The 25,408-nt window shown below is 56.2% G+C and overlaps 2 protein-coding genes across 3 annotated transcripts in view; one reads left to right on the top strand and one right to left on the bottom strand.

The window, feature by feature from the left end:
* The first annotated feature begins 7,349 nt into the window (after window positions 1-7,349).
* On the top strand, window positions 7,350-17,494 carry Cabp7 (calcium binding protein 7). Its single transcript, XM_046427301.2, has 5 exons — window positions 7,350-7,515; window positions 14,220-14,363; window positions 15,139-15,251; window positions 15,524-15,677; window positions 15,906-17,494. Exons 1-5 carry the CDS (start codon window positions 7,407-7,409, stop codon window positions 16,031-16,033), a joined length of 648 nt encoding a protein of 215 aa, XP_046283257.1. The 5' UTR covers window positions 7,350-7,406; the 3' UTR covers window positions 16,034-17,494.
* A 75-nt stretch (window positions 17,495-17,569) lies between these two features.
* Window positions 17,570-25,408, bottom strand: part of Zmat5 (zinc finger matrin-type 5) — a 30,383-nt gene continuing 22,544 nt past the window's right edge. For both annotated transcript variants that reach the window (XM_046427302.2, XM_046427303.2), the window contains 3 exons: window positions 24,937-25,017; window positions 22,769-22,880; window positions 17,570-17,772 (listed from right to left, as the gene is read on the bottom strand). In XM_046427302.2, the coding sequence (XP_046283258.1) occupies window positions 17,643-17,772; window positions 22,769-22,880; window positions 24,937-25,017 (323 nt within the window). In that variant the 3' untranslated portion in view covers window positions 17,570-17,642. The remainder of the gene's footprint in view (window positions 17,773-22,768; window positions 22,881-24,936; window positions 25,018-25,408) is intronic.

Genomic DNA, 25,408 nt, shown 5'->3' with positions numbered 1-25,408 from the left:
CAGCTCAGGAGGCTGAGGCTGGAGGATCGTGAGTTTAAAGCCAGCCTCAGCAATTTAACAAGGCCCTAAACAATTCAGTGAGGCCGTCTCTAAATAAAACATTTAAAAAGGCTGGAGATGAGGCTCAGTGGTTAAGGGCCCCTGGGTTCAATCCCTGGTACATAAAAAATAAAAATAAAGAAGTGGAGATTCCTCATCTGAAATCCTGTCCCCCACTCCTCCTGTCCCTCTTTCTATCATCACAGCCCTCTTTGCCCACAGGCTCAAGGTTGGCACCTCACATGATATCCCACAGCATGGAGGGGAGGTGTCACTCTGATTGATGAGCAGGCACAGATTAGCACTGTTCCTCTCCCAAGTGACAAGTGGGTGCCCCTTTAGAAGCCCTCAGTGCTTGGTCTCAAAGCAGGGGAGATCTTTGAGCACAAAGGTAATCCTCAGGGCTCTGACCAGTACTGGCCACTCCCTGGTGGTGTACAAATAGGCTGCCTCCGGAGCCTGGACCTTCTAAAAAAGAACTTGGAATGAATGCTCAGTCTCATGTTCTCCAACCATTTCTAGGTGCTTCTAGAAAACAAGAGGGGCAGGGCCCACAGGGTGGGAGTCTGGTCAGCTGGAACTGGAGATGCAGCCAACTTGAAAACCTAGCCCAAAGGGGTCTGCTGAGGGCAGGGGTCTATGGCATTGTGAGACACTGCAGGTATGTTTGTGCAGTCCTGGATCCCGGGTTCAGTGCCTTTGTACCTTATTCTTTTGGTGCTCAGCCTGAGAAATGGGTTACAGGTTCCCTTATTCCCTGGGGAGGTTCCCAGAATCTCAGACGTCCAATTTGCCCAAATGTGGCCACAAGTGTGGAGAGGGTTGCCACATGGGGCCACAGAGCCCACCTCACTATTCTGTGTTTTTCAGCCTCTGAGCTCACACACAAGCCCTTTATATCACACAAAGAGATCTGGAGAGGAGGGGGACTGCGGGGTCCCAGCCTCACCCTGATCCAGGGTGTCAGGATCCTGGTCAGGAGAGGCAATCCATCACCCTAGGCTGTGGTGCCTGGGCTGGCCGGAGATGGGGTGTCCTTTGGGGGAGAGGCTGACCTGGGCAGTCAGTCCAGCTTCTGTTCAGAGGCAACAGACTAAGGCAGGAATCTAGAGAACCCAGAGCAATTAGGAGCCGTCTCGCGCCTCAACTCTCACCAGCTGCCACAGCTGTCACTTAGGAAGCAAGCCTGGAGCAAGGACTAGGGCAGTGGTAACCATGGTCCCCGTCTCATCTATTTAGGGTTCTGATCCCTGGGGCAACCTCCCATCCTGTAGCCTGACCAGACCCCAGGTATAGGCTCCCACTTCCCAGAGGGAAACACTAAAACTTAAAAAATATCAGAGACAAGGACCTCTGTTATTTCTTAGGCAGGACACACACAACCTCTTCTCACCTCTGCCCAGCCTCAGTTCCCACCCCCGCAGGCCCTCTTTGTCTAGAGCATGGCTTCTCACTCTGGCTGGCCCTCAGTGCTCCTAGGGAGCTATTAAGAATTTTCTTGGGCTGGGCATGGTGGCACAAGCCTGTAATCCTAGTGGTTTGGGAGGCTGAGATGGGAGGATCACAAGTTCAAAGCCAACCTCAGCAAAAAGCGAGGCCCTAAGCAATTCAGTGAGACCCTGTCTCTAAATAAAATACAGAATACGACTGGGGGTGTGGCTCAGTGGTCGAGAGCCCCTGGGTTCAATCAAAAAAAAAAAAAAGATCTTGGTTGGGCACATTGGCACATGCCTGTAATTCCAATAGCTATGGAGGCTGAGACAAGAAGATCACAAGTTCAAAGCTAGCCTCAGCAACTTAGAGGGACCCTAAGCAACTTAGTGAGATCCTGACTCAAAAACTAAGAAAGGGCTGGGGATGTTGCTCAGTGGTTAAGCGACCCTGGGTTCAATCCCTGGTATGTATAAATAAACAGATGGAAGGAAGGAAGGAAGGAAGGAAGGAAGGAAGGAAGGGTCTTGCCCAGCTGGGAATAGGAGTGCGTATGTCTGTAATTTCAGCTACTTGGGAGGCTGAGGCAGGAGAATCACAAGTTAGAGGCCAGCCTGGGCAACTTAGTGAGACTCTGCCTCAAAATAGAAAAATTCAAAAAGGGCTAGAGGACGTAGTTCAGTGTTAGAGTGTTTTCCTAGTATGTGTGAAATCCTGGGAAAACCAGTGGGAGCAGAATCTCAGAGAAGGAATTGTGCCTGGATGAACTGGTTTTTTCCAGTTATGGGTGTCAAACCCTGCCTGGAGGGTCTGAAGCTTCTCCACTTCTGGGGCCACACATTCTCCCCTGTTTTCCAGCTCCACCCAGGGTAGCCAGGTGAGATCACTCCTAGGCTTGGGGGAATTCTAGAGGTCAGTGAGGGAGGTTCAGAAGGACCAGGCTCAGGCACTGTGAACTTCATCATCTCGGCAGATCTGTACAGCAGGCTGTATGACGGCAGCATCAACCCCATTTTACAGGAGAGAAAACTGAGGCCAGAACAGGTGCCACACTCAAGGCACGAGGCTAGGGACAGGAGTCAGGCTTCAGCCCAATCACTCTACCTTCAGTGCTCTTTTCCCATCCCCAAGTTGCTTCTCAAGGAGAAGGACTTTAAGGGCCTGTCCTCTTTGCCCTGTTTCCAAATAAGGACTTTGTTCCCTGCTCTTCTGTACACTCTCACCACCTTTAGGAGCTGGGCCTCTGAGGGCTCAGAGAGGGTGGCCAGAAAAAGGCAGGGACCAGAGCAGGCAGGAACCCCCAGATTCTGGACTGCACCCTCTCTCGGCCCCAGCCTGCATCTGCCAGTTCATAAATTCCATTATTCATCAAGTGATTGCATGAGTTTGCCCGGACGATGAATATTTTATTCACCTCCAGACACTGTCCCCAGCGGGTTCTTGGAACAATATTGTTCTCCAGCCAAGGAGCAGAGGCCAGAGCCTCTGCTGTCACTGGACACCCCCTCCCTGCCACCTGTACCTCCTCATCTCCCAGTACCTTCTCTCCCAGCAGGCCCCTTGGTTCGGGCAGGGCTGCAGTCAGTGGTCTAGGCATGACCTTGGACTTGGTGCTTACCCGCCCTCCACTTTGATTTCCTCCTCTGGACAGTGGGTTCATGGATCTCTTTGGCAGGCCGTCCGGGGGCCCTCTACTATATCATCTTCCCCTGAAGGACCCTGGGTTCTTCTGGGAGCTCTCCCTGGTGCTGAACACAGGTGGCAAGAGGATGCGGGTGTTGGATGAGAGGTCTAGGAGGGGCCTGTGCTGGTCTTGAGGAGAGAAAGTTCCAGTGTTCTGGGGGGACAATCCCAGTCTCGGGAGGATAAGGACCAGGCCGGTCCTGAGAGGAAGGAGTTTGGTCTCTGGACACTGTAATTCCCCCTTGCCTTTCTGCCACTTGGGGAAACCCAGAGTCACAGGTTTCAGTGGATCGCCTTTCCTGTTATCTCTAGCCCCCTGAGCCAAGGATTAGTAGGTGAGGTCCATTGAGCCTCTTCTTGGGGAGGCCCAAGGCCTGCACATCTTCTGGTGGGCACCCAGGGAGTGCAGTGTGACAGCGGCAGCACCTTCCCCAGATGGGGGAGCGACAGACATAATTCACACCCTGAAATCATGCCATCTGCTCCCATGACGTGTAGAGGAGAGGACAAGACTGCCCTGCCGCAGGGCGGGCGGGTGAACAATCATTCCATTCATTGTCTCATTCATTCATTCAACAGATCATCTTCCCAAGCTCAGTTCAGCCCTGTGCCAGCTATGAGAAATGGGAGACCCCGGGAGATGCAGACCCAGACCCTGCCCTCCAGAGCTCAAGAGTGGTCCTCTACACTTCTGAGCTTTTGCCCACCCTGGTTCCTCTCCCCGGGTATCCCCAGATTTGTAATAAGAGCCACCAGATTCTGTGTTCTGAGCACTTTACATGCAGGATCTTATTGTTCATTCAAGGGCTAGATGCATTCCCATTGAATAGATGAGTAAACTGAGACTCAGAGAGGTCACACAGAAAGCTCTGGCTTCTCCATGAAGAGCTCTGACTGCTCATGACACTGCCTCCCCGACTCCTCATCCAGAGACTTTTCAAATCCTGCCACCATGATTCTCTCTAAAAACACCTCCCCCAACCTTTCAGCAGAGCACATGAACTCCAGTCTTGCGATACTGCTCAGCCCTCTGACCCTTGCTTTGTGAGCCCAGGTGGAAGCAGCTCTATCCTCTGAGTTCTGGCCTGAGATGTAGGGCCTGGCACCCAGGGTCTGCCCAATGAACCTTGGTACTCAGCAGTGGAGGGCTGAAGAGGTCAACAGTGGTTCCCAGAGGCAGCAGGACTCCAGCTGAGCCTGGGAGAGCACAGAGAGATCAGCATGACCTAGCCTGCTCCCTGGAGTCCCTGTGTCCGCCCTGGACTCCAATCCCCCAGCTCTGCCTGTGGCTGTATAGCCCAACCTGGTCCTTTCGGCTCCCTCAGCAGACATGTCCTTGCCTGTGAACGGGGGCAAGGCATGATAATGGGGGCTGGACACTCCCATGCACAGCCCGAGGGTGTCCCATGTATTCCCCAAGGAGACAGAAAGAGGAACAGATACAGCTGTGGCATGTGGAGGTGTGGTTCTGACCAGCAGCCCCCACTGTGTGGAAAGCCAGCATCATGGGCTATGGCTTTGCATCAGGCGAGAGGACAGGGACTGAGTCACCAGGGGACTGGGATGACAAAGATGGCCCAAATAGTGGGGTGCACCACAGCGTTAGACTATAATCCCCAGCAAGCCATGCACTTTTGGCCTGGAAGGAGATGGCCTCGGGGAGTACCCTGGTCACAAGACAGACAGTCAGACCCCTTAGACCAGACAGACCAAGGCCAAAATCTGGGGGGAGGCTCATGTCTCCATGGATATCCAGATCCTCCCTCAGGACAGACTCACAGGGCCTGGCCATCCTCGGGAGGCTCACTTGATTTGTGCTTGATTCACTCAGGGACTTTTTCTGTCCCTTCTTTTTGAAAATTCCCCACCCGGGTGGCAAAACCAGGAGCTGCAGAGGACTCAGGGGGAGCTGCCCCTCCATCAGGCGAGTGCCAACGTGCTCTGCAGCAGCCTCCCAGGGAGTTGCTGGGAGCTGAGTTTCCTGCCAGCCCCTCAGCCCTCCCTCAGCCCAATTTCCAACTGGCTGGCTGGGCCAGGGCAGCCTGGACACTCAGCAAACTGAGTACTACTGCAGCTCATGCTCTCAATCAATACTCAATGCTATAATTATTAATTCATATTCCTGGGGGGGTTCATTCTAATAAGAAACTCCCAAAGATGGAGGAAGGCACTCATATTTTTTTAATTTGTTCATCCTCATTGCTGCCTGAGGGTGGCATTGCCACTCTCATTTCACAGGTGGGCAAACTGAAGCCCTAGGAGGTTAAGGGGCATGATTAAAGTACTATGGCAAAGAGGAAGCAGAGGGAGGAGCCAGGTCTGAGTTCTTTCTTCCTCCCATCTCTGCTGCATCAGAAACTCCAAAGGAGCTCAAAGCATTCAGTTGTATAGGTGGACAGTCAGACAATGGAACAGGTGGGAGAGGAAAGCTTTTGGGTGGGGACCTTGTGGGGCCTCTCACACCTCCAGCCCAGGTCTTAACAGGGTCTCCCCCCATATGCCTGGGGAGACAGATAGATGGACAGCTGGGGTCTTTCCTGGATCCTCTGCAGGTTGTGGGTGCTACTGGAGTAGCCCAAGAAGTGCTGAGGCCCAGGACTGGCTTACTGAGTCCCCTCTCTCCAGGCCTGGAGACAGGGATATGATTAATCAGCGACAAAAGCAGAAACAAGCAGAAAAATGTAATCAGCTTGGGAAGGGCAGGGCCGGGCAGGGCTATGGCAATCAGCTTTCCTGCTGGGGCCTTTGGCTGATTGGACCCAAGGGGGCAGGGAGATAATTCTGCTGGGGGCTTCACAGATAAGACCTAGACTGAGGCCAACCCAGGTCAGAAGGTCATCATCCTGTATACACCCAGGCCTCTCCCAGCCCAAGGACTTGCACATCTGGCCCCACCTGCCCATAGGTTCTTGCCCCTTCCCCCTCCCCTGCTAGTTCACAACCATGGCATACACAAGTGACCAACACTCCTAACACTCATCCATCTACACGTAGATGGAAAACACATGTACGAACACTCGGTGGCACATGTACACTTTGAGAAAAAAAGATATACGCATGCACATGCTGCTCCCTCAAACACTTGCCACTCCCCACCCCCACCCCCACACATGCTCTGGGCCTAGGGAAGCCCTGCATGCACATTAAGTGTGACTTGCAGCCACTTGAACACACAGGCCCTCACACCAGACCCCACAGGCTTGAGGCCCCATCTCTGTCCCTCCCTGAGGCCATGAGACAGACCAGGGCTCCCCATTTGCAAATGGAGTGACAGAAGCTTGGGAAGGATCTAGGACTGGGGTCCCATTCTGGGGAACAAGGTCAGCTGCTAGTGTCAGCCACAGGACAAGGAAACCTGCCGCAGACCTGTCCCCTTCTCCTGCCTGCTGCCCACATTCCATGACCTTGGTCAACGTCCTTCTCTCAGCCTCAGTTTCCCTACCTTGAGCTTCTCCTGGCACCAACACCAGGCTACTTCTTGAGGAACCAGGCATCTGGGACTAACCTCACCTTTCTGGATCTCTGGTCCTCAGTTTCCAGGTCTCAGCTACTGGGGGAGGGGGGCAGGGACTGTGGGGGAAGGTGGGTCAAGGGGTTCGAAGGAAGGGCCCCATCCTAATTCACCCCCATCCTGGTCCTGGTGGCTGCGAATGTGAGGTGTGGGAGACGAGAAATCTGAGGGAGACCTACGAAAAGGAGAATCCGGGGCCGAAGGGAGGAAGGAGCCCGGGAGGGCTTGGGGCGGCCGCTCAGGGGCCGGCGGCGGGCAGGGGCGGGAGGGGGGAGCGCGGAGGGGGCGGGCAGGCGGCGGGCGGGGGAGGCGGGGAGCGCAGCTAGCGCGGCACAGAGCGAGCGAGCGAGCGAGCAGCAGAGGCGGCGAGAGCCGGAGCGGCTGGCCGGGCGGCCGCGCCGGCGAGCGGACGAGCAAGCGGCGAACAGCGCGGAGCGCGCGGGGAACTGAGGAGCGGGCGCGGCGGGCGCAGCGCGCGGCGGTCGGAGCCGAGAGGCCGGAGCGGCGCCGCCCCCGCCGCCCCTGCGGGGCCCCGGCTGGGAGCCCGAGGAGGGAGGGGGCGGCATGGCCCGGCGGCCCGGGGCGCGGGGGCGTTAGGCCCCCGGAGGGGCGCCCCTAGCCTCGCGCCGCCGTCCTCCGCAGCCGCGCGCCCCGCCCGCTCCAGCCGCCCCGGGGGCCACGGGCGGCCCATGAGCCCCGGCCTCAAAGTTTGCGGCGGGCGGGCGGGCGCGGAGCCTCCAAGATGCCGTTCCACCCGGTGACGGCGGCGTTGATGTACCGGGGCATCTACACCGTGCCCAACCTGCTGTCGGAGCAGCGCCCCGTGGACATCCCTGAGGACGAGCTGGAGGGTGAGTGAGTGCCCTGTCGGGACCCCTGCCCGCCGGCCCTCCTACCTGTGCGCCCAGGTGAAGCGCCGGCTAGGGGCGCAGCGGGGCGGGGGGCTGTCCGCAGGTACCGGCAACCAAGTGGACCGCTCCAGCGAGCAGCTGCGCGGGAGGCAGGATCGGTTCGCACCCCTGGGCGCCGCGGTGAGGGTAGCCGAGGCGGAGGGGCGGCCCAGCCCCTGGCCGCGTGGTCCCCTGCGCTGCGGAAACTTGCCGGGCCCCGCAGCAGGGTCAGCGGGCCGCGCAGCCCGCGGTGACGGTGCGGCAACGCGGTGGACTGGGGTGGGAGTCCGAGCTACGCCCCCCGCGCTGGCCGGGCCAGAGTACCCGCATCCCGATCCCCTCCGCGGTGCCCGCCCGTGGCTCTGCGCTCGCATTGACATTCCGCTCGTGTCGCTTTAAAAATCCAATCTGCTTGGGCAGCCGAAGAAGGGGAGAGGGCGACTGCCCTGCTCTTGCGGGTTGTGGGGCTTCCCCCAGCCCCTTCTGAGGCCGTAGCCCCTTCCCCTCAGCTCTGCGGGGACCCCCCAGCCCGGAGCGCCCGGAAGGCGGCCGGGGAGGCGGTGGCGACAACAAGTGGCCGGATTGGGCGGCTCAGTCGCGATAGCCAAGCTTAGAAGGGAAAGGCAGAGAGGCAAGGACCCAAACCTGCCCCTTACCCCAGTCCCTCGGCCTCTCAGACATGAATGGGGACCTCAGGCAACTGTCTAGAAGAAATCAGAACAGGCGACCGCAGCTGGGGTCCTCAGAAAGAGTGTTCTGGGGAGCAGTAAGACCCCTAGGGCCTGCCCAACTCTTTCCCTGCTGAGGTGGGGGGAGGTGCTCATGATTCCCCTCCCCCAGACCTCCTGGTGCCCCATATGGAGTGGAGTTGGGGGCTCTTGGCTGATGGGAGTCTTGGCCTCTTGGGATCTGCTTGTCTGCTGCTGGGGGAGGGGCTGAGATCACCTCAAGGATGAGCCTCTCTGGGTATCTTGGGTTGAAGGGTCTCTCAGATCTGGGGTCTCATTACGGCCGATTAATGTACAACCTAGGGAACAGTGCAGTTAGGGATGGTGGTGGGAAGCCATGAAGGGAGTTCCCTCCAGGTCTCTAAGCTGGAATGGGGCAGCTCTTTGGGGAGTCAGACTGGGTCTGGGGAAGATCCAGAGAAGGCAGACACCACCACACTCACTGCACCACAAGACCAGGAGCCACCTGCTCCTCACCAACAACCCACACAAACCCTTGGGTTCCAGGAAAGCTTTGGAGGCCAGGTCTGGGCTCTGGTGCAGGCAGGACAGATGGAGGGACACTGGTTTCCCTGCCCTGGCCTTATCATTCATTCCCAAAGCCCAAGTCCCACCCTCTCTAGACCAAAGCCCATGGTTCAGAGCTTCCTCCAGGGCCTGGGAAAAGGAGGGGGCATGATGAGGGGCAAGAGGCAAGGGAAGGGGCATAGGCCATCTTTTTCCCATCTTCATTCCCTCCTGCCTTGGGCCAACCAGACCTCCTGCCAGTTTCCCCCTCCAGAGACCCTCATCCTGGTCATTTCTTCCTGGTCACTCAAACAGGGGGCCACATGCTTCCCCACACCCCAGGCAGCTTCTACCTCATTCCCTTCCCTTGCTCCAAGCACCTCCAACATGACCCTGGCACCCCAGCTCTAAGCCTCATTGGATCCCTCCTTCCCTGATCCTCAATCCTGGAGTGCATGCTCTGAGAGAATCAGAGAGCGGGCTGGGATGCAGGGGTGAGTGGGCCACAGGGTGGGCAGTCCAGGGGCAAGGAGGCTGCAGGCTCCCCTTGGGCCACCTAGCCGACATGTTGGCAGGAGCCCAGCGGCGTTAGTCACCATCACACCAAACACACTCCCTGCTTCTCTCCCGCCCCCTTATCCTGGGCTAGCAGAGGGGCCCTAGTGCAGGGGGCACCTGAAGGGCAGGGACCTCCCTGAAGCCATCGGGTGGAGGGCATGGGACCAGCAGATACCAGGGTGGCCCTGGGCCATCTCTTGGCCTGCGGGCATCTACAGATGAAGACACAAAGACTGACTGACCCCCTTCTCCGCTGCAGGAACCTCAGAAGCCCTCAGAAGGTCCTGGGCTCCTTGCAGGGGTCCTTGAATGCCAGGGCAGGGTAAAGAGAGTGGCCATCCCTGGCACCGATCCCTTTTCTGCTGCCTCTTTTGTGCTCCACTGGTGCTCCTTTCCCGGGACTGTATGGATAAGACCCAGGCCCTTGGCTGGGAGGAGGCCCTTCGTGGGGGAGCCACATGTGCCAGGAAGAGGGAGCCAGGCAGACTGGGATGAAACACTGCAGTTTGTGTCTGCCTTCACTGAAATCCAGGGGGCAGTCAGTCTGCATGGGGAGGAAGATGAGGAAAGGGGATGGGGAGGGCAGCCTTAAGATGAAGGCTTCCCAGCCAGATAAAGCTAAGTTCAGATCTCTGCACCCTCTGCTCATGGAGTGACCTTGGACAATCTCTTGCTTCTCTCAGCCTTGGTTTCCCTGTATGTAAGGAGGGGGTTGGTATTGCTCTCCCGGGGGTCTTGCAGGTAGAGGATACATTGAAAGTACTCAGGACAAGGCCTGGCAGCGTGTCAGGGGTCCCACCATCACAGCAGGGGAGATTGAAGAAGGGACGCTGGAGGAATATAAGCCTGGAGTGTGTAGTGTCCGTGAGGCGGGGCTGTAGGGTGAGGAAGGCAAGCTGGGGGGCTAGGTCTGGCAGAGGCACTTGGGAACCTGTGGCCCTAGGGAACTCTGGATGGCAGTTGATAGGGTAGGGGCATGGCTGGGCAGAGCTGGCTTGGGGCCTACGCAGCCCCACTGAGGGAATGGGAAGAGCTCCGTCACATTCCCTCTGTATGACACACTATGGCTGCGAAGCACCCCCGTTCTGCCAGGCACCCACAGCAGAGGCCTCCAGGGGTCCCAAGGCATCAGTGGGCTTGAGCACCTGAGGGTGGGAATGAAATAGCTGCAAGCCATCACCCTTTCTGGCCAGGGACAGATGAAAAGAGTATGTAGGTAGGGAGATGGCCACCCGGGCAGGGTTTTGGGGTTGTCCAGGAAGACAGTGAAGACTGCATTGAGAATGGCCAAGTGGAGACCTTCTGGGGAGGAGGAGCCTGGGTAGTCTCCTTTCTGCCTCTGGTCCCTGCAACCTGAGCCCAGCAGCCGCCTCTGCACAGGCCAAAAACTCAGGGAGGCTGAAGAGGTGGGGCGCAGGGCCAATGCCGCGGAAATGACAGCCTCTGCAGAGGATGGACACTGCCCCTTCCAGTGACCTCCATTCCGTGCCCCTTCTCTGGACTCGGGCTCTCTTGACAGAGCGCTGGTGGCCTTTGGGGCCTGCTAGGGACTCAGGCCCTGACATAACTCCACAGGTTAGGGAGGGGGCTGGGGGATGTTAGCCTGGGGTGTCAGGTGGGGTACAATGTTAGCCTGGAAACCTGGTGGCCCTGCCAGTCCATTCCTGAGCCAGGCATCCCCATGCCAAGATGGAGCACAGCAGGTTTACCCTGGCCTCATGCGGCAGGAAGGGAGCAAGGCTTTTGGGGAAATGTGCTGGGCTGTGATATGTTGATGGCACACAGAGACTGGGAGTCATGACATCTATGCCTCTCAGGGACCACCTACTCCTTATTCCACCCCCTACACACACAGAGGCCAGGCCTCAGCCATCAGGCAGGAGTCTCATCCCCATTTCACAGACCAGGCACCTGAGGCTCTGAGAGGGAAGTGCCTTGCCCAAGTCACCTGGCTCGGGACAGCAGAGCCAGAACCTAAGCCCAGGCCTTGGGTCCTGGCCCCAGCAGTGGGCAGACCAGCCTGGCATCCCAAGTTCTCCCTCTCCTTCTGGCTCTACCATCTGGGACAGTCTGATTTATAGCCAGGCCTGGCCAGCACTTACACGCTTGATTTTCTTGCTTAATCATCCCAGAAAGTCCCATTGTACAGGTGAGCAAACTCAAGGTCACCCAGCCAGGGTAGAGGAGGTTGGGTTTTGAACCTGGGTCTGTGTGATATCAGGATGCCTCCCTGACCAAGGAAGGTGGAGCCTGAACTGGGTCTGTGTGGGCACAGGGGCTTAATGGGGTTGCGGGGCTCCCGGACTGTGGTACGAACTGGTTGTGCAGTGAAGGGGGGGTGAAGGGACACGTGGGTGGGGAGGTGGAAGGCTGTGGATTTACCTAGTGGCCTTGGGAGGTCAGTCCTGCCTGAGACATGGCCCTGGGACCTGCTGGGCTGCCTCAGAGCCTCTTGTCCACCTGCCTTCCTTCCACTGCCTCTGCTCCTGTGTGGTGCCTTTCCTCGGGGTCTCCAGGGAAAGGAGTTGGGTTCCAGTTGAGGCAGCTCTGGCAAGGTGGAAGGAACATCCGGGAACTCAGCTCACTGGAGGGATGAAGGGGGCTGCCTCTGCAACTTTCAGTGTCCAGGGCTTTGCCAGCCCACCCTGAGATGCCCAAAGAAGCCTGTAGAGAGGGGGAGACCAAAGACTTGGAGAGACTTGGTACCCGATGCTGGGTCCCCCTGCCCCAATTAAGTCCCTGGGTCAGCAGCCCGAGGGTGGTCCTCCACCTCTGCCTTTGCTCCATTTCCCATTTCTGTGGCTGGCTCACAGGGTGGGTGAGGGTGCTGCCCTTTGAAGGCTGGGCAAGGGGACAGGCAGCCTCCTCAGCCTCCCTTCCTGCTTCTTCCCATTGCTGACTGTTAGCAGGCTCCAAGTGATGGCCTCACGTCGAACGGTGCGTGAACTTCTGCTCAGCTGCTTTCTCTGTGTGCCCCAGTGGGTGGGTCCCCACATCAGTTATTCAGTTTCGTCATTCATCCAGCAAATGTTTATGCTTGAGTGACAGGCCCTGTCTCAGGTCATGGGGATAAGTCATGAATAAGATCCCCCGATCCCTGCTCTTACAGCAGTCATAGTTCACCATTCAGTGTGGGGGAACAGCAGGTCTGTGGGGCCCCAGAGGAGAGCCAAGGTCAGGCAGGGGCAGGGAGGGCATCAGGGAGATGGACTGTCCAGGCTGAGAACTGGGGCTGCATGGGAGGTGGCAATGGGGAGAGGAAGAGCGTTCCAGGTAAAAGGAGCTGTATGTTCCAAACCTGGAGATAGAGCAGTGCTGATGTCCAGGCCTGGGAGGGGCTCCTGGGGGCTAGAGTTCAGTACTTGGAATGGCCAGAGCCTAGGGCTGGGTTGGCACTGGCCAGAAACCCACGTGTGTTTGTGTGTGTGCGTATTTGCCTCCATCTCTACCCAGGGACTCCCAGGCTCTTCAGAGTGAGCCTTGTGGGAGCCACACCTGTTACACAGCTCTAGTCATGGGGAGCACACTGCTTCCTTGGTGGCTTAGGAAAATGCTTGGTGGGAGTTGGCCTAGAGTTTCCAGAGTCTAAAGTTTGCAGAAACCCTGGGCCTGGCCCAAATCTCTCAGCTCAGCCATTTCCCTAGCTCCAGATTCTCAGCTTTCCTTGAAATGTACCTAGGCAACTCGGGGGGCTTCCCTGTGTTTGTCTCAGACATACTTGTGAGACTCTGACCTCAGCTCAAACTATCTGGCTGTAAGCCATGGCTCCTGGTCTGTGGTAGAACCAACAGGCTGAGCTGTCCCCCAGAGACCAAGGAATAACCCCAAAGTGTAGGATTCTAAAAGCAGTTTTAGGATTCACAGACGCCGGCATTAAGTCCTGGATCAGCCTGTCCAGAAGCTGGCTGCCCAGCCTCTTCAGGACTCAGTGTCTAGGTGGGGAGCACGGGGGCATTCCTGTGTCTCTAAGGAGTTCAACTCTGCATGCTGAAAACCCACCCACGGGACAATTTAGGCAAAGACCAGCAGGCTGCTAAGTGAAGAAAGACCTCCAGGGAACTGGAGCTAGTGGACTGAGATTTGTCCCCCAGAGGGGCCCTCTTGGGGCTGTGATAATTAAAGAAGCAGAGGAGGAACAAAGGTGAGAAATTAGGACCTCATTCACGGTTCCTGGATGTCATCCTCAATATCATTCCACCCATTTTGCTATGGGTGAGACTGAGGCCGGTCCAAGGTCATACTCTGCAAGTGCATTGTTCCCCAACTAAGTGACCCAGGTTCTCGGGCCTCAGTTTTTCCCTCTGTGCAATGGGGAGGAGACTCCCACATCTGATCTAGCATGAGCCTGGTGGGGCCCCTCCACCCCACCTCTGTCTCCCCCAAAACTGGAAGGCAGTATGTGTCCAGCTGGGAGCCCATTAGCTGGAGCTGCTGCCGCCTCATGTGGCTGTCATTAGCGAGGCTGGCCAGTGTTAAGGAGCTGAGTCTCTGGAGGAATCTCAGGAGGTGGGGATGAAGGAGAGAGAGAGATGGAAGGGATGGGAATGAGAGGAGAAGCCCTGGCCTGGCAAGCCTGGCATCCTCCCTGTACCTACCACACGGGGGCGTCGTGAGCTCATCAGGAGAGGCTCTGGGAGCCTGGCATGCTCAGACTCCAGGGGACAGTCACCGCAAAGGGCCAGGTACTCCTTTGCAGCCTGGCTCGGCCTGCCCAGAGACCCCAGAATACAGCACCACTAGTGAACCCTTGGGCCATCCTGTGACTGTTTCTCACCAGATCTGCAGATTCTGGGTTGGTTAGATCCCAGGGGTCTGACAAGGGGGCTGTTGGGGACAGGGTTGAGGTTCCAGACTACTCTGCTCCCCCCACAGAGATCCGCGAGGCCTTCAAGGTGTTTGACCGTGATGGCAATGGCTTCATCTCCAAGCAGGAGCTGGGTACGGCCATGCGCTCTCTGGGCTACATGCCCAATGAGGTGGAGCTGGAGGTCATCATCCAACGGCTGGACATGGATGGTGAGCACTGGCCCTTTCACCTGGGCCCCGGGGATGGGGGAGGGTCTGGGGCCTGAGTCACTGAGGCTTAGTCTACCCTGGGCCTCTTGTTTCCCCTACTCCAAGCCACCCCAAAGTCTGTTGCAGGTTGTAGCCAGACCTGGCCCCATTTCTCACCCTGGAGAATCGAGACCAGATAGCCCTAGCCACATGCAGGGCTCAAAGACTGCTCTTCTCATCTCACTCTGTAGACTAAGAAATGTGGAAAATGGAGAGTTTATAATAAATATATCCCCAGCTTTCACCATCCCAAACAAAATCATTGAGTTGTTTTTACCACTTGACATTTTATTAAGGAAAAATTCATGAGAAAGACCAATAATGCCAAGTCCTCTCTGCTTCATCCCACCAGAGACCTCAAGAGAGCAGGTCACCCCCTCCTGAGCCTCATTTCCTGCCTGTATGGTGGAGGCGATGTCTGGCCCTGTACCCGCCCTGGTCAGCAACAGGGTGCTGGGGAGCCCTGGATGGTTTTGTGTAAACTGAGTGAACTCTGGGGCCACCTGCTGCTCTCCATCTCCACCCTCCCCCGTGGGGCCTCATCACACTTGGTGGTCTCCACATTAGCCCAGAGCGTGGCATGTTAGGTGCCCCTGAAGTTGAATCAAGACTTAAAAAGGGCACTTGCCTGATATGCCAGGACTCCATCCCAAGTCCCAAAGGAGGGCAGGAACTGCCCTGCCGGCCCCAGGTAGGTTTCAGCCTGACAATCTGATTGGACCTGTGCCCACTCTAGGTGATGGCCAGGTAGATTTTGAGGAGTTTGTGACCCTCCTGGGACCCAAGCTTTCTACCTCAGGGATCCCAGAGAAGTTCCATGGCACTGACTTTGACACTGTCTTCTGGAAGGTATGTCCTGGTTGGTTGGGACTCAGGGCTTTGGAGAGACTTAGGGGTTTGTAAAGGGGAGATGACCACTCCAGGCTTCTGTCCACTGCATGTCTTCTCTACTGGGGGGGCCATGGGCTCACTGGGAGAGGCAGGTGTCGGTCAAGGATGCCATAGGAATGAAGCAAGAGTTTCCAGTCCTTCAGAATCTGGAGGACCGTCCCTGGGCTTTTGTGACTGCAGGGTGTTGGGTGGGGTGGTGGCCAGAGCACTGTTCCTCCCCCTGCCCCAAGTGCGACATGCAGAAGCTGACGGTGGATGAGCTGAAGCGGCTGCTCTACGACACCTTCTGTGAGCACCTGTCCATGAAGGACATCGAGAACATCATCATGACAGAGGAGGAGAGTCACCTGGGCACAGCCGAGGAGTGCCCTGTGGATGTGGAAAGTGAGTGACAGGCCCCTGGGACAGCTCAGCCACTTGAGCAGAAGGACATACCAGGGGTTTGCAGAGTGGGGCTGGCGGGGGTGGGGGATGGTTTCCTGTGTGTCCCAAGCTTTGTGTCCCTGTGTTCCCATGGGTTGAGACTGCGTGCCAAAGTGTAGGCAGCTTCTGATTCTACCGCTTTGGGTCTCCTTCTCTCTGCTCCCTGGTGCTCCCCGTGGGTGGCCGCAGCCTGCTCCAACCAGCAGATCCGCCAGACATGTGTCCGCAAGAGTCTGATCTGCGCCTTCGCCATTGCCTTCATCATCAGCGTCATGCTCATTGCAGCCAACCAGGTGCTGCGCAGCGGCATGAAATAAGTGCCACCTGGGCACCTGGTCTGGCACGTGCAGTGCTGGGCCCACTCCACACCCACCACCACCTGCAGCCCTTCTCCCTCAGCTGGCTCTGGACCAATATCCTGTGTATTTCGGGGCCTGGACGTCTGGTGACCCCCACCCCTCTCACCCCATGGCCCTTGCATGGAGCTGTGGCTAGGCTGCGGAGAACCTGGTGGTGGCCCCGAGGACGGCACCCAGCCCCTACACCACGCCCGTACCCTTTCCTAGCCTGTATGTAGCGCTAACTCTTCCTGCTGCCAGTGGCTCCTGGGAAATGAGGGCCTTGTACAGGATCCCCAGGACCTAGCCACTGCTGTGGTCCCTGTGCCCAGAGAGGGCACCTGCCTACCCCAGCTCTAATCCCTGAGGTTTTCCAGAGCTATGGGCAGGGTGGAGGAGGTGGGGGCAGAAAGCTCCTCTAGAGAAGGAAACAAGGCTGGGTCTCTTGAGTCCTTTCCTCTGACCCAAACTAGCCCTCCTCCCCCGTGTACCTGCTAGGGCCTGAGCCTGCCCATTTCACAGGTGAGGAGCCTGAGGCTCAGAGGGACAGATTTGGCCTCAGGTTTTCCTCAGGGATTTTCAGGAAGCGCACAAGCTCATGGTAGGATGGGGCATCTGAGATGGCCCTGAGGCCCCTGAATTTCTGCTCCCAACCCATCCTAGCAAAGGCCAGTGACCAAGGGTATCCTGGTCCCCAGCACAGAAGTCAGAGCTGTAGTCCCGCTTAGGAAGGGAACAGAGCCGGGGCCAGGAGGCCTCAACTGGCCTGAGCAGCCTGTGTGATCTACCCATTGGCCTGGGTACTCCTCCTGGCAGACCTTGGGAGGGCCCCGGGCCAGCCCTTGGGTGGAGGAGCTGGCATAGTTCAGCTCTGTCAGTGCCAGGAGGTGTGACCAAGCTATTCTCCCAAACCCAGGGCCCGCTTTCTGCCCCCTCCTCCCTCCATTCTTCTGCACCCTCAAGGCCAGAGACCCAGCTCCTGTCCCTGCCCCAAATGTGCCATCCCAAACCTGTGGCACTAGCTCAGCATGGGAAGATGCAGGGGCTGCAAATTCTGCTAGGGCTGAGATGGCAGATGGAGTCCTTGTGCTCCTCTCCCCAGCCTTGGGGCCACTTATCACCTGGGCGACGAGGGAGCCACACTGGCACACCCTTTGCCTGGCTGAACTGAGCCTCTGCTGGTCTCTGTTGAAGAAGGGCTGAGAGGACAGATCACCCTGGAGATCTTGTCTCATCCCAGCCCTGCCTGTCCCCTGGAAAGGATTGAAAGGAGGAGCTGAGAACACCGGTTTAGGGAAGCACAGCCAAACCAAGGGAGGCTTTCTTTATATACACCTGCAAGTTTTCTCTGTCTTCTCAAGACATCCCAGGAGGGCGGGTGAAGTAGAGGGTGAAGCTGCCCAGCACAGACTGGGACCAGGGCTGCAGCTGGTATGGGGGACTTTTGAGTCTCGGGGAGACCAGACCTACAGTCTCAGAGGCTCTGGGGACATAACAGGCAGAGGGCTCGGCCTCCCCAGTAGGAGCAATTGTCTTTATTGTGACAGATAAGTGCTGACCAGGTAGGAGATGAGCAGGGGCAAGGGGCTCAACCCCACTGAACTCTTGGCTGCAGGGGCCACCCCCCGGGTGGGGGTGCCCTCAGGGATGGAGGCAGCTCCTGGACCGGCGGCCATCCTATGGGGTACTGGAAGACAGTGGCTCTGATGGGTTCAGCCCTGGAGAGAAGGAGAAAGAGAATTAGAGCAAGTGCAACTGAGGCCTGGGTTGGAGCACAGCCCAGATCCAGCTCTCCCTCCCACCATCCTGGCTATGGGGAGGGTCAGCTGCCTGCATGGCCCTTCTGGAAACAGAGACTTGAAAACACACAGACCCTTAGAAGCAGCAACCTCCTCTCCAGGAACTGAGCCCAAGGAAACAGTGAGGTTCTAGGCAGATACAGAGCTACAAGAATGGCTTTGAGAAAAACAAAAATAACCTTAGTGTCCACCTGTGGGGGACTGATTAAATACATATGCACGTCCAGTGGAGAATGCTATGCAGCCTGTGTAAAAATTAAGGCAGACATATATGCACTGATGAGGAGAGACATACTATGTGAGTAGGGAAAAAAGCAGCTTATAAAATAATGTATATAGCATGATACTATTTTTGTTTAAAGATATATAACATATATAAATGCATAAAAAAAACCCTGGAAGACACAGCAAAATGTTAACTGGTTCTATCTGAGTGGTGCAATTATGGGTGGTTTTTTTTACTTCTTTATACTTTCCAAAAGTTTTGCAAGCACGCAAGCCTTTGAAATCCGAAAAAAATATTGTCTAAAATGTTTTAAAAAGCCTCATTTCTCATGCTACTCACTGTCCTTAACATTCACCTCTCCCAAGCCACCACCCCAGGGCCCATGGGAAGTGCCATCGATGGAAAGGTATCTTCTGTGCCCAACCTGGGGTATCCTAACCTACAGGAGCTGACTGAGGCGGATGGAGGCAGCCTCCCCCCACCCTTTCAACTATGCCACATTCAGACCTGTCCACACCGGACCTCCCTCAGGCTACAAAGCACTTTGAATTCACCTGGGAGCTCATGTGTTGTCTCCTCGGGCTTGCAGTGCTCAGAGGGTAAAGACTGGGGTAGGAATGGCATTTTTTAACCCCAGTGCCCAGAGCCAGGCCTGACATGCAGAGGTGACACAGTAACTGTGTGCTGAATGACACAGTTATTCAGCTATACGGAGAGCTCTTACTGACTAGGCACTAGTGTGGACCAGAGACCAGGGCCTAGAAAGACCTCAAGAATCTCACATGAACCCTTTTTTTCAGATGAGACAACTGAGGTGCAAGGAGTCCTCACTTGTCCAGGTGACACAGGGGATGGAGGACGAAGGGCTAGAATGCAATTCAGACATTTCTCCCTGCCCCTTCAGTTGCCTTTGTTCTAGCCACACCCCACCCCACCCCATGCCCTAGCCTTCATGAAAGGTGAGCCCTGGAAGCTTCTAACAGGCTTGGGGGCCCAGTGGCCATCCCTCTGCAGAAAGAGAAGGGCCTGGGTTTTCTGTGAGAGGTCTGGACAGGTCTCAGGCCTCCGAGGTGGAGGCAGGGGTGGGGGGCTGTGCTCAGCAGCCCTGAGAGTTTGCCTCTCCCCACCCACTCAACTTACCCTTCTCTGGGCCTGACTGATAGTACAGGGTCAAGGACTTCTGGGAGCCCTAACTGCAGCCTCTAGGATTCCCATTGTGAGAGGAACAGGGACATCCCCTACTCAATGGGCTGCTGCCTGCTGGAAAGCACAGAAAGCAGCTCTTGACATGATTTACGGTGCTGGGGAAATTTCATAAACAGAAGGTTGAGGGTGGAGGAGGCCACAACTGCGGGAGCTGGGGCTCTCTATGGAGTCACAGTGACAGTAGAGCTCCCCAAGGGGGTGTGATCCTGGGAAGCCCCAGCCTCTAAGCCTCAGGCCCTTCCTCTAGCAAATGGGGCACATTTCCAGGCAGCTGGGACCCAGCTACTGGGTTCAAGGCTCAGTCCAGTGTCCCTGCCTGCCCTGAGGCACCCAACAGAGAAAGGGCAACCCCTGAGTCTGCTCACAGATACTGGAGCCTTGCTAGGGCCCCAGATGTGCCAGGCCCTGGGCCTTACAGCCCATACCTGCAGCCCTGGCACATAGTAGACAGAGACACAGGTACATGGGGTAGGACTCTACTTGAGGCTTCCAGCATGGTCTGTTTGCCCTGTATGTAAGGACAGAAGCAGCTCCCTGGCAAATCCCCAGCTGTGGTCCTTACCAAAAGGAAACAGAGTCTTATGGAGGTAGATGGGCCAGAACAGAAGCTGTGGCCCAGAGAGGGGTATGTAGGGGAGATTAAGAGGGATAAAGTCACAATCAGAAGAGCCAACAATGGGAAGCAGGGCTGAGCATTGAACTGGCTGGGGATTAGTCTGTGTGTCTAAGGCTAGCTGCTCCCTCCCTCTGCCACTGTCTGTTCTTGGCAGATCCCTCAGGGTCAGTCTGTTGGGGGAATGAGCAAAAATGCCACCAGGCTGCACCTTCAAGGAGCCTCCGTGTCCCCATGTTGACAAGGAAAGTTGGCTCAGCTCACTGTGTGTTGTGGGGTTCTGCTCAGTCTGCAGGTCTATGTGGTCCCAGGTGGGTCAGGCAGCCATCTGTTCCCCAGGAAGGAAACAGACACCCAAAGAGGAAAAGGGGGCTACCTAAAGTCCTCAGACTGGTCCCCACACATTAATACCCAGGTAACAGGCATCTAGGCTGGCCACACTGCTCCCCTAAATACACACACATGTAGTCTCCATGCCCTGGGGACACCCATACTTGCTCAAGATTGTGAAGGGGAGCTGGGGCTAGAAGGGGCCACGTCTTAGAGTACTAAAGCTCACAGCTGGTGGGGTTGGCAGAGGCAGTTTCAGGCAGAGGAAACAGCATGCATGGGGTTCCCAGAAATCACAAATGACTGTCCATCTAAGAGGCTGCTAACACTGTGACTGACAGGCTAGGTATGACAGGTGATCAGGTGACTCCATGAGTCTGGTAGCCAGCAGGGAGATTTCCTTAGGCCCTGTGAACTAGGCTGTGGAGTCCAGGCCCTCCCAAAGTGGAGGTGGACTTGGGAGGGGTTAAGCAGGGGAGGCCCAGGGCCAGAGTGTGTTTTGGAAGCTGGCTGGGGCTGTAATATGGAGAATGAACTGGAAGAGCTCAGGGGAGGGGAGAGACCTAGGAGAGGGCTGTTATGGCCAGCTAGGAGAGCCACAATAGGCAATCCAGAGGCTGGAATCTAATTCCCTACAACCCCACAGGAGGGGTTCATGGATGCAGAAGCACAGCCCCGATGAGCAGAGGTGTCATGTTTCCCAAAACTACCCTGCAGGGAGAGGACTATGGGAGACCAAGGTAGCAATGGCAACAGCAAGAATAAAAGGTCACCTCCTTTCCGACAACTCTTTTTTCTTAAGGCTGTACAGGTCTGTTCTGCCCAAAGAATGATTCATATTGGCTTTAAGCCTTCAGGAGGCAGGTGAATAGGTGGGGAAGGGGCAGAGAATGTTTGTGGAGAAAGCAGATCTCTTGGAAGTGCCCAGGTTGATTGGCCAGAGGGAAAGTGACCTGGCAGAGCAGTTTAGACCCTGCTCCCCAGAGCCCAAGGTAGGTCCCAGTTTCAGGCACTATTCCAAAAACTGCTACTGCCATATTAGCAGCTCCAATCCAGCTAGACTGGAGACCACAGGGTCTTCCTGGATCCTCCTCACAGCCCTAAGAGGTATTCAGGGTATAACTCACTTTCAGGAGACACCACGGGGCAAAAGCAGGGCCGTAAGTGGCCAGGACAACATGAGGTTGGGAGGAACTCATTCATATGGGACCAGTTCCAAGGAGTGGTGCAGAGCAGAGACTGAACTGAAGTGATCTCAGGAAAATGGGGATCCCCAGAACTCCCTAGTCAGACCAACCCTCTACCACATGAGCAGAAGTAACTTGGCATTCAGGATCTGGATCCCTGGAAGATGGCTGGTAACAACAGGAGGCACCCAGATGACCAAAGTCACAATCCCTTCAGACAGGTCCAAAAGGCAGGGATGGCATACTCCAACATTTGAGTTATGTCCAACTATATAGTTTTAAGGTAGCGGTACACTGGGCACATATTTAGAATAAAGGTAAAATACAAAGTTAACTTTAAAAGACCTTAATCATCTCTTTCCACTGGACCAAGAAATTTGCCCTTCACCTTCTGGCACAGCCCCGAGGGAAATCCATGGACTTCTCTGACCAGACCCTCTTGGCTCAGGTCAGGCCGTCATCCCATGAGACCATACCACAGAGCAACTAGGGCCTGAAGGGCTACTGCAAGATGGGGAATCAAGGTGGCCCAGGGTAGGGCAACTTGCACACAGTCATGTGCAGCTCACAAGCACCCCCCTTGGTCCCCTTTCGTACCCTCTCTTCCTCCCATTTCCTCCCCCTCTCCATTACTGGCAGAGGGGAGCTCAGGAGCCCTGGACTTTGGCTGTGATGCTAGGTGGCTGCGGAAGCCCCTGCCTGTCCCTGTGCTTCTCTGTGTTAATGTATAGTGTGGGCTGTGTCTGAGAGGGGAGGGTCTGAGATGGCATGCAGCCCACATTTGAGGGCCCGTTCCTGTCCATTTTTGAGCATTCTGAATGCTCAGGCCACTTCCCCTTAGGGAGGCGTGGGACAATGATGTTGTCACGCCCCTGTACAGTCCCTGCTCTGCCTATTCCTAGCTATGTGCCCTTGATCAAGTTGAACGTCTCCATGAGCCTCAGTTTCCCATCTGTGGGGCCCTGGGACAGGCAGAGGATGATGGACCACTGGGAGCTTGGCCACCACAGCTCAGGTCCATCCCTCTAGCAATGGACTTAGTGCTGTAGAGTCAACCTGGCCAACACTTCCCCTCCCACCAGCACACACTGCCAGTGGGGGATGAGACATAAAAGGTGGGGACCAAGGACAGGTACCTTTAAATGTACACTCCCTCTGGCCAGTGCCTGGGGACCCAAGAGCTCCACTGTAGCCCTACTCATAGGGATCTCTGGAGGAGAGTAGGGGAAGAGTCTAACTATAGCCCCTGAATTTAGGAAGTTCATGGAGATTCCTCAACTTTAGCAAAGGACCAAAGGACAGGCTGGCTGGGGTCTTGCCCCCAGCAGCACAGAAACACCTGGGAGTCTATACCTGCTGCTCGGGGTTGAGCTCAGTCGCTTGGCTCTCTTCTCCAGCCAGTCCTCCAGGTGGCCCTCAGGGAGCTCGGGTGTGTCCAGAGGCCACTCCCTGGCTCGCCTCTCCTCTGTGGGGAATAGGGAGACAAAAGGAAGGTGAGGGGCACAATCCTGCCTGCCTGAACCCCACCTCCCGCAAAGTAACAGCAACTGGCCAGCTCCGGGGAAGTCCTGGGATGCTACAGCAATCTTCCAGAGAAGTGCAGGCTGGTAGGCCAGGAGCACTGCTGCTGGCTTGTCCCTTTACTGCCCCTACTGCCTGAGCCCATCTGCATCCCATGACCCGGTGCTACAGGTCTGGCTCTGCTCCCCATTGAAGGGAGATAGCAATGGCTGCCTCCCAAGCTTTGGGGAGCTGGAAACAGGATAATGAGTGTAAAGAGCCTAGCCCTCAGGAGGGGTTCAAATCTCAGGTGCAAGGGGTCAAAATCGGCAGTAGAACAAGGTTGAGTCTTGGTTCTGCCACTGCCAGGTCTCCAGACAAGGCATGAGCCTCAGTTTTCTGGTTTTTCTTTTCATATAATGTTGTACAAAAAAACTCTGCCATTGAACTAAAGCCAGGCAACAAACAGTCTGAGTTCATATAAGCTGGGTGTGAGAGGGTGATGGGGTCAGTCTCCAAGTGGTCTGGGATGGGCCATGGGCCAGAGGAAAACAAACTCATGGCATGACAACACTTGGGGGCTGGCCCTGGGCTCACTGCACAGGGCATCATTGCCTGGGGCATCATCACGTTTGACAGGTCAAGACACTGTCTCCAAGAGGTCAAGCCATGTGCCAAGGTTACAGAGGATGTGGAAGAGCCAAGACCATCCACAATGCCAGCCTCCTTGGGCCTCACCCTATCTCCATCTCCACTAGATATGATCTCAGCCTGAGCTCCCCACCACAAGCTAACCATTCCCTGAGAGCCTGTGGCACACGGGGAGCTGGAGACATCAGCACTGCCAGGACTTGCTGGCTGGTGCCATGAGGCCTCACTTCCACCCAGAGAGAGCTCCTGGAAACCCGGTGTCAGTGCCAGAGCTGTAGTACACCACCACTGGCTCCCCAGGGGAGGGCATAGAGCCCGTAGGGTCCAACTGGGCAGAGGGAAGTGAAGCCTAACAAGGGATGAGGACAAAGGTCAAAGTGCCCCAGGCATTCAAGAGCTCCCTGAGGCAGCTGGACAGAGAAGAATGGATAGCAGCCTCCTGGGAGACCCAGAGTCAGTCTCTAACTCACTGTGGGGCTCTCTCAAGGTCCTAAGGTCTGAGGTCTGAGTACTGACCTTGGTTTCTTCATCTGTTCAATGAAGGGGCCAAAGGAGATCAGTTAAGATGTCTAAGAGGGCCAGGCACAGTGGCACACACCTGTAATCCCAGCAGCTTGGGAGGCTGAGGCAGGAGGATTGCAAGTTCAAAGCCAGCCTTAACAACAATAAGGCACTAAGCAACTCAGTGAGACCCTGTCTCTAAATAAAATATAAAATAGGGCCGGGGATGTGGCTCAGGGATTGACTGCCCCTGAGTTCAATCCCTGGCACCCCTCACCCCGCCAAAAAATACCTCTTATTCCCCTCCCCAAAAAAAGCCCTCTAAGAGGGAACCTCCTTGTTCTGTAATTGGAAAGCCAGCATCAAGCTGCCCAATGGCTCACTGGCCTGTTTCTACAGAAGCTGAAATTGCCCTGCCCCTCCCAGAAGTCACTAGGCTATGAGGATCCTGAGGGAGGAAAAAGTGCTTTCTTCATTCCCCTTTCCCAAGTGTGCTGAAGGGGATCTGCCAAGTGTTGAATAGGGATTCCTATGGTGCCTGATGGAGGGGGAGAGGGAGGGATCCCCCACACCTGCTGGGTTAGCGTGTGGGCAGTGGGGCACTTTCAGAGCTCCCAGGCGGGAGCCATATATTTTTCACTTTCAGGAGACACAGCTGTGTTTCTGACGCCCACCTCACATTGTGGAATTGGGGACTCCCTATCACCCTGAGCAGACCTTGGCCTGCCCCACATGATGGCTTCTACTGAGGGACAGGAGGGGAGGTGCAGAGCAGTTTCCCACATCCCTTGTGGGATGTGGGAGCAGGATCCCACATCCCTTGCCCGCACTCCATTCCTGCCCTGCACAGGGCCCCTGCCGAGACACACCCTCCACCTGGATGCTCAGCTCTTGCAGGTCTCGCTCTGACATGTGGGAAAATCTGCAGTTGGAGCCAAAGTCACACTGGCCTGCAACAAGAAGACAGAGTTACTTGCCATTCAGGAAAGGTGCCTATTACAGGCTGAAGGCTCTCTGATGACGGTTTCTGATCTTTTAGAAACAAGGTTTTAGGGTCTCTGGTCCCACTCTCACTCAGCAGTCCTGGTGGACCAAACCTGATCAAAGTGAGTCAGGACTGGGCTGCACAGATCTCTGCAGGCTGTCTCTCATCACCAACCCCTCCTACCCACCTCCATGAATTACATGTGGGTTCCTGAAAGAACACGCTTCCTCCTCCACGCCAGGCTGTTGCACATGCTGTGCCCCTACCTGGAGCCCCACCTGCCCACCTGGCTTGCATGAGCAGCTGGACTGCTCCTCCAAAAGATCTCAGCAGGGGCAGGAATTGTGGCTCAGTGG

Source organism: Marmota monax, unplaced genomic scaffold (genome assembly GCF_021218885.2).
Source record: "Marmota monax isolate L192 unplaced genomic scaffold, Marmota_monax_Labrador192_F-V1.1 WCK01_AAM20220418_F8-fsc00177, whole genome shotgun sequence".
NCBI lineage: Eukaryota > Metazoa > Chordata > Mammalia > Rodentia > Sciuridae > Marmota > Marmota monax.
Note: the sequence above shows the minus strand (reverse complement) of the source record. Positions and strands in the feature narration are given on the sequence as shown.